At 40.6% G+C, this 9,052-nt stretch overlaps 1 protein-coding gene across 1 annotated transcript in view; it reads right to left on the bottom strand.

Moving 5' to 3' along the window:
- ACP3 (acid phosphatase 3) overlaps positions 1-9,052 on the bottom strand; it is a 49,063-nt gene that overhangs the window by 5,088 nt on the left and 34,923 nt on the right. The window contains 3 exon segments of the mRNA XM_007451694.1: positions 641-723; positions 5,425-5,557; positions 7,056-7,148. Coding sequence (XP_007451756.1) covers positions 641-723; positions 5,425-5,557; positions 7,056-7,148 — 309 coding nt within the window.

Consider the following 9,052-nt stretch of genomic DNA (forward strand, 5'->3'; position numbering starts at 1 on the left):
TCTTTCCCTGGCTCCTGCTCCGAGATGGATGCCTTCTCCAAGATCTCTCTCTCTTTCCTTTCTGCACCCAACTGTAGCTCTGACTTCAAGTTGTAGCTTTCCTTCTTATATCCCCTTTACTATCTGAAGTTTCCTCTTGGATGCAGCTGGCATTTCAAACCCAACTGCCTAATGGTACATTCACCTGACCCATGACCACCTCTATTAATGGTTCCACCCTCCTTCCAGTCATTGAGACTTGAAACATTACCTTCATCTGTGGCTTACCTTCCAGATCATTGCCCTCCACCCACATTCCAATTCATCACCAAGTCTGTACACTTAGCTTTCCTTGTAATTCTCCTATCACTTTCCCTCTCCTGTTCCTGTTCTGGTTTTAGTTTGGAACAGAAGTGATGTTTCCCTTCTCTGAGGCACCAAAGCACTGACTTGTATGACACTGTGATTCTGCTTTGCATGGTATTTATGTGCTTACTTTTCTTCTTGTCAGTATTGAACTGTAGATTCCTTGAGAGCCAGAATTATGTATTTAATTTTAAAGAATTTGAACAGGGAAATGATGATGAAGAAGATGAAGGCCCCTCCTGAAAGAACTCACATGCTTGAATAAACAGATGCTGAATGGGAACAAAATACTTACTGCAGAATACATAACAAGTTTTCTGTGGTTCAATGGCTGAGTTGCACTCTTCATGTGATAGAGGATTTCTTTGACCAGGACACCTTAAAGAAGATAGATCAACAATTGAGCTGAACCAAATATGGGCTTATATTTTAGTTCATAAGCTTTTTGCTCATTCATACAGAGATTCTCTCTGCCAGGATTCTTAAGACTTAAGAAGAGAGGGCAAGAACTCATTTTGGTGGAGCATCTGCTGTGTGCTAATAGTGTGATTTGTATACATTATTTCACTGAATCCTGACTTCTATCCCCATTCATGAGTGAGGAAGCTGAGGCTCAGAGCCATTAAGTGACTCACTCAGCTGGGGAAGGAGAGCTGGATTGGCATGTTAGGACTTTAGCATACCAGATTTTGTTAAAACTCAAGTTAGGAGGTTGATGAACTTGGAATTTCAGACAGGTTTTTACAGATAGTTGTTAGCCATTGCTCTTGTCCAGAGCAGGTCTGAAATGACAGGGTGGCATGCACCTCTCTGTCTTCATCCCTCTGGCAGCCACACCTGTGAGAGGCCAGGGGAGAAAGCAGCTCTCTGGATGTCTGCAAGGGTGCAGACTGTCTTCTGTGGACCATTGCTCCAGGTTACTCTGGGTGTCACTATTAGGGGGGCAGCCAGCACTTTTAGTTTTCATCTGAGGGCTCCATCTGTCATCAATAGAGGAAAGCTTTTGCCCTTTGCATTTGTTGCTCCTGAGGTGGTAAAAGGCACACAGACACAGGACAGAGTCTCCATCCCATCAGCAGACACTGAGGCTGAGGATACCTCGTGGTGCAGGTGCTGTCCTGAGGACGTGCTGCCTCAGGGGCTTCCACACCATCCACCGAGGACTCCTTGTGTCTCTGTTGGTCATCTCTCTACAGTGCATGTGGTGTCCTCACTTAAGGATGACCAGTTTTCTTTTGTAATGAGCAGGGCATTGATGTTAACAGAAGATTATGATCCCAGATTCTGTGGTCCACTCAGCAAAACACGCACTGAGCAGCTACGATGGGTGAATCAGACATGGCCCGTCCTCAAAAAGCTCATAAAACAGTGAGAAAAGACTGTCTATTGGTCTGTGTACCAATAAGCACAATTAAAGAGGGAGGTCATCTGCTCTTTCTTTGGGTGCTAGGGCTTCCTTGACTAGGAATAGAGGGAGCTAGAGGCTGCACAGGTCTGCACCTTTCTGCCTCAGGGAAGGTTGCCCTCTGGGAGCCCTTCAGAGCTTAGGCTTGATCTTCGGGCCATGATGGAACTAAATTCTGTGGCCGAATTTCTGGGAGTCATGACAGCCACCTTCAATCAGCAACTTGTCCCTTGTCAGCAGGTGCCTTTGCAGCAGCTTTCAGTGTTGATGATGGAATAGATCAGCTCTTGGTTCTGGGGTGCTTGTGCAACTTGTCCCAGGAGAAAATAGGGGTAACTATCATAATCATTCACAGCCTCTGGCATGCCAATAGTCATGGGTTTTTTGTGTTTTTTTGTGTTTTTTTTTTGTGTGTGGTATGCCAGCCACTCTTGTGGCCTCTCCCGTTGCGGAGCACAGGCTCCAGACACGCAGGCTCAGCGGCCATGGCTCATGGGCCCAGCTCCTCCGTGGCATGTGGGATCTTCCCGGACCGGAGCACGAACCCGTGTCCCCTGCATCGGCAGGCAGACTCTCAACCACTGCGCCACCAGGGTCGACCAATAGTCATGTTTTATAGGAGGGGAAACTGAGGCTCAGAGAGGTTCAGCAACTTGTCCAAAATCATACAACTTGTAAGTAGAGGGGCTGAGTTTCACTGAACTCAGCATGTCCAGCTTCAAAACCTTCGTCTTAATTATTAGGCCTCACTGTAGCTAGCTTCTAAGTTCCCTGGTGCATCATTTATTAAATCTGCATACACTAGACAGGATACTATTGATTTGAAGACATAAACTTCACTTCTCTCACTATTAGGCTATATCAGGAGTTGGCAAACTTGTTCTATAAAGGGCCAGTAGTACATGCTTTAGGCTCCATGGACCAGGTGTTCTGTCACAACCATTCATTCTCAAGTGGAAGCACAAAAGCAGCCAAAGATACTACCTAAATGCATGAGTGTGGCTGAGCTTCAACAGCATTTTATTTACAAAAAATAGGCAGCAGGCTGGATTTGGCCTGCAGGCTGTTGCCTGCCGACATCTGATCTATAGCAAGAAGCAGTTTGCATTAACATAAACAGGACCGGCCATATATTCCTAAATTAGCCTTAGGAATTAGCCTAGAGATTTTCTTGTGTGTATGGGGGTGTGTTGTGGGGGAAGGCAACGGGAGCAGGATATTACTGAACAGTGTCACCCTTGAAACCAAGTGATGGAACAGAAGTTTTGGCAAAGGTAAGAAAACGCCAGTCAAAGTCCTGATGTTCCCTTGTGACTCTGTCTCCCAGACTGTACATGCTTTCTCTTCAGGGTTGGGTTCAGGTGCTTCATAACAAGTGTGTAGCTGACAAATCTCTCTTGCCTTGCCAGATCTGAACAATATGCTGAGCTTGTGTCTTGGCAGAAATCACTAAGGAAACAATTTCCTGGCTTATCAATAGCACTGGGCTTCCCCTAGAAAATAGGACAGGTGTATGCATATGAGTGCCAGTCCTTATAGAGTCCAAGACCCAGAGACCACCTTAGGGAAGAACTCTGATAGACAAATCTAGTTTAGTGAACTCATCAGATGGGGAAACTGAGACACAGAGAGGGGAAGTGGCTTCTTCAAAATGCAATCTCTAGTAGCAAAGGAAAAAAGTAAAGGAAATATGAAGCAAGCTGCTGGGAAAACGCCCATCTTATATTCGGATACAGACCCCTGCATTTATTAACAGATTCTAGTCAACCCCTACCTGGATTTCCCTGCCCTTTTCTTCACCATCTCCTACATCTAGAGAAGTGCTTCTGAAACTTTATTGTACATGTGAGGTATCTAGGGATTTCATTAAAATGCAGATTCAGATTCAGCTAGTCTGGGGTGGGGCCTGGGATTCTGCATTCCTTTCTAGGGGCTTGGTGATGCTGACGTTGCTGGTCCATGGACTGCATCTTTAGTAGTGAGGGGATGAATTCCTGAGCCCATCATAACTTGGTTGGGGAAATGAAGAATCTTGTCTCTACCATCTGATGCGTTTGGCCACCATACTGCTGGTTCCTGCTGGTTCAGGAATGAGATCTGGTGCTTATGTGGCCAATGAGGTCCAACTTTCACCCTCTGCATCCTTTGTTGTTTGGTACGTAGGATTGAGTTGGGTCTTGGGCTCTGTTCCTACACACAGTCTGTGTTCTGCCTGCTAATTTTTCCTAAGACACCAGATTCCATCTATGACTCATTTCTGGATGCTCTCCCATCCCCAGGGTCTGGGTCTTGTGGTTCATACCCTCAGCACGGAGTGAGGACTTGTACATTCTCATCAAGTCTCTCTCTGTATTGTGCAACCAAGGGCTCTGTAACAGCAGGTCTGCAACACTATTACATCATTCATGATCACTGCCCTAAATTATTTGTCCCAAGGTACTCTGTTCACCTCATATGAAATTACTCCCAACCATCCTGACTTCATACCTCATTAGCTGTTCTGGTTACAGCTTACTTCACTCTTTATATGAGCTTTTGTAACTATAATTGACTCCTCTCCTGGCTGGTGACTTGAATTCTTTCTCTAGCTCTGCAGCCCTGAGTGAACATCCTCCCAGTCTGGTCCAACCACCAGGATGCTTTGTCTCTGTATTCTCCTGGGTGTCTGCTGAACTTGTCCAACCTCATGGTGAATAGTGTCTGGCAATTGTTGGAGTCCTGATGTGATTGCACTGTTTTCTTTAAAGTCTCTAGAGTATCTGACTCAGAACATCTCCTGTGACTTAAATTTTCCTCATTGTTATGACAGCCTGGCATAATAGACTTCTTCTTTCTCTCCATCTTTACTTTTAATGTCTACATTAACAACACAGGTTCAGACCTGCCATATCCTCAGGGGTCTTGGCCTGCCACTCAGCTGCCCTCAGAGCCTCAGCATTTATCCCCATCCTGCCTGGTCTTGTCTTCTTTCTTCGACCCATCTATCCTGATTACAAGGACTGGGCTCCTTCATTGTGATTAAATGTCCTGTTCTACAAAGGGCCAAATCCAGCTGAGAAGAGGCATCACTGAGAAGCAAACATCTTTCAACACCAATGGAAAAATTTAAGCTGTGTCATAAGCTTGTCAATTGCAATAGGTATTAATCTACAGGGCATAATTAGCCTGCAAATTAAACTGTATTTACTTTAACAGTGGCTACCGCCAAGGGTTTTAGGAAAACAGGCCACTTTTGCTATACCTCCCACTTGAAAAATTCACCCTATAGGTCACCAGACACAATTGATTTTTATGTGGCTCAGATATAAATCCATGATTCTTTGATCTGGAAAGGATGAAAAGTATCATTTAGCTTTAGCCCAAAGCTTCTGTTTTCCAGATGGGAAAACTAAGGCTCAGAGTGGGTAATATTAATGATCATAACAACACATAATGTTTGATAGTGTATTATGTATCAGGTACTATTTGTGGTAAGCCTTTGGAATACATACATTCATTTTAATCCTTACTACTAAAGAAGTGGGTATTATTATTATCCCCAATTTGCAGAATGGAAACTGGTACAGGGGTGATTACGTGTCTAATTCAAGGTCACATAACTTATTAACGGTGGGACCAGGACTCAGACCCAGATCACTTAACCACAATGCTTCTCTCATTTTTAAAATACTTACCCCCCTGCAGTCTAGATTTCTCTTTCTGTTTGTGAATTCCATAGAGGGACAGGAGGGACAATTCTGATATTTCTTTCAACTTAGTCATGGTGTCCTCTGTGGCCCAGGAGGGTAAAGTGAAATTGTGAACACCCTGTAGCAAAGACAAAGGAAGAAAATGTATATTTTTATTTCTGACTGTCCTCTTTATTAACTTTTTAATCCCCATTCCCCCACAAAAAGTACTGGGTCCAGCCTTTCTTGAGAGAGAGGGAGATTTCATGAAAGAGGAGACCAAAGTGAGGTAGCCTACAGAAGAATTAAGTGAGAGAGAAGTAAAAAAAAAAAAAAAAAAAAAAAATGGGGCCATCTGACTGTCCTCTTTATTAACTTTTTAATCCCCATTCCCCCACAAAAAGTACTGGGTCCAGCCTTTCTTGAGAGAGAGGGAGATTTCATGAAAGAGGAGACCAAAGTGAGGTAGCCTACAGAAGAATTAAGTGAGAGAAAAAAAAAAAAAAAAAAAAAAAAAAAAGTAATGTGGCCACAACTTGGAATAGCTCAGATCAAACTGCAGTAAGGAAAAAAAAAAACCCCAAGACTTGAACCAAAAAGTGGGTTATTGTTTTTATTGAAGACTCTTTTATAAGACTAACAAATCTTCCTTGAAACAGATGCTGATGATAAAGTGAAAATATTGGGAATGTTGCGTGTGCTTGGGTCAATGAACTCTAACATAGAGGGGTGCAAACTGTATCATTTGCTATCAAGATGGAACTATGAAAGTAATTGTCATCCCCAGACACTCACAATGACCTCAAAATCAGAGGTGTATAGGAGTCTTGTGGCTGGTCAGAATTTTGCCCCAAGATTCAGTGAACTGGCTGGGAAAACAGGATTATAGAGTTTTCCTTCTGGCCAGCAGGTGGAGAATGGTGATTGAGAAAAACATCATGAAGCCCTGAAAAAATAGTAATTTATCTAGCTAAAAAGGTTGTTTCACATGCATTGTATAGCAAAAGAGAAATTCTTTCCTGATAAACCAATTTTAATAGCCTGGCTTAAAGTTGGCTTGCTTATTTCTATATACAAAAATCAGGTAATTTTTTTTCTTCTTCTTTCTGTACAACAGTATTGCTTTTTTCATTAAAGTCTATTTAATGAAATGAAGCCCAGTGTTCCTGAGTGACTGAAAATAAGTTAAGTGGTAAGGCACATAAAAAGCAATTTTGCCTAAATTTTCTTTTTTTTTAAGATTTTTTTTTTTTATGTGAACCAGTTTTAAAGTCTTTATTGAATTTCTTACAATATTGCTTCTGTTTTATGTTTTGGTTTTTTGGCCATGAGTCATGTGGGATCTTACTTCTCCAACCAGGGATAAAACCCACACTTCCTGCATTGGAAGGTAAAGTCTTAACCACTGGACCGCCAGGGAAGTCACTGCTTATAATTTTCTAAAGGGTGTATACATAAATAAGAGAGAGAAGAAGTCAGAATTTTCAAGTTAATATAAAGAAGTCTTGACTTATGTTTCAATGTCAAAGGAAGTCTAAATAGTACATCTGTATAAAAGCAAAATAAAATGTATTCATCTGTTTCAAAATAGGCATAAATCATAAAATCAGATGGTAAGTTAACATTTTTTCTTTTACCTCACAAAATAAAGGGTCGTAGACTTTACTCCAAATTCCAAAAAGGTCCTGGTCATGGTATCCTGTAAGTTTTGGCAAGATTTCTATAAAATCCTGAAACACACACAGAAGGAAAAAATTTTTATACCAGGGTTTCTCGACTTGGGCATGATTGATATTTGGGCTGGATAATTCTTTGCTGTGGGGCTGCCCTGTGCACTGTAGGATGCTCAGCAGCATCCCTGGCCTCTACCCACTAGATGCCACATCATCCCTAGTCCCTCAGTTGCAACAACCCCAAATGTCTCCAGACATTGACAAAGGGTCCCTGTGAGGCAAAATTGCCCCCATTGAGAACTGCTGTTCTTCACGTAATACTGGCTAAGTGCACCAAAGACTTTTACAAATGCTAATTGATCATTTCTTATTATTACATTAAAAATGTGGGCACCTGCTGGCTTACTGCCACATGTCCCTGGTTTGTCCTGGAATCAGACTGAAGTGCACTGCCTCAAATTCATCTTGGAAGTAGGTGAAGTATAACTCACATGTAAATGAGTGGAAGGGAGAAGGGAAAGCATGTCTCAGACCAAAGCACCCCAGGAAGACACAACAGAAACTGGGTCTGGCATCTGGCTATAAATGTGGGATTTGGATGGGATGCAAACATTTCTCTAGGTTCTGTATTATTTTTGGATTGTCATGGTAATGAGACCCATTGATCAGCTGTCTGCATGATGAATTGGTAGCAATTTCTGGGAAGCCTTTGGAAGATGCTGTTTGTCTGATGAATAAATTTTCTAGGAAAATATATTTTGCTAATATTAACCCAAAAGGATTTCCATAAAATAAACAGAAATAATTATTAAAGAGCCCACAACCTCCCCCAACAAAACAGAACAAAACAAAACAAAAGCTCCATGGCCAGATAATTGTATTGGGAAATTCTACCAAGCTTTGTGCTATTTTAACTGACCTGGAGCATAATAAAAGAAAGAAAACTTCCAAAAAATTTGTATAAGCATTGATACTGACAAAGACTGACCAGAAAAGAAAACTATTGTCCAAAATTATTTTGAATATCAGTGCAAAAAGTCTAGGTAAAATATTAACAGATAATTCAATATCATACTAAAAAAGGGGGGGGCTTGAATCTAGACATGTAAAGATAGCTCAATAATAGTAAATCTATGAATATAATTAATCTTAGTAATTGATCCAAGAGAAAAATAACTTGATTTTACTAAAAATGTTGAAAAGACCTTTCAAAAAATTAAACACCAATATTGACAAAAACACTCAAGAAAATAGGAAAGATAGCTAATTCCTTAACTTGATAAAAATATGTCTATTTGGTCCAAAAGCCAGAATGCTTAATAGGGAAATACTTCTAAAATCAGGAATAAGACAAGGATACCCACTACCAATACTATTATGTAATAATGGACTGTAAGTACTGGCCAGTACAAATAGGCAAAATAAATCAGAGGTATAAATATTGGAAAAGTAGACGTAAGCCATGATTTTTTTGCAGATCTTATAAGCCTGGAACAAACTTAATAAAAAATATAAAGACCTATATGAAGAAAACCTTAAAACAATCTTGAAGATAAGAACAAATAGGAAAATGTATCATGTTCTTGGAAAGGAAAACTCAACAAATTTGCAACAAAGTTGTAAATTCTCCCTAATTTATACATTTAAGATAACCCCAACAGAAACACTGAAAATTTAAATGAAAACATACCCATGAAAACTCAGAAAAAGTAGAGAATGAGGGAGAGAATATGTAATATGCTTTAAATATTAAAGCATATAAAATTCATAATAATTATAACAGTGTGGTTTTGGCTAATAAAATGAAAGAATAATTTAAAAGAATAAAAATTCTAGAAATAGACCTTATACATATGGGAATTTTAATATGTAACAGCTCAAATTAGTGGGGAAAAGATGAACTACTCAATAAACAGTGATAGCGCAATTAGGTAACATTCTGGAAAAAAAACTTCAGCAGG

This window comes from Lipotes vexillifer, unplaced genomic scaffold, assembly GCF_000442215.2.
Source record: "Lipotes vexillifer unplaced genomic scaffold, Lipotes_vexillifer_v1.1 scaffold1271, whole genome shotgun sequence".
NCBI lineage: Eukaryota > Metazoa > Chordata > Mammalia > Artiodactyla > Lipotidae > Lipotes > Lipotes vexillifer.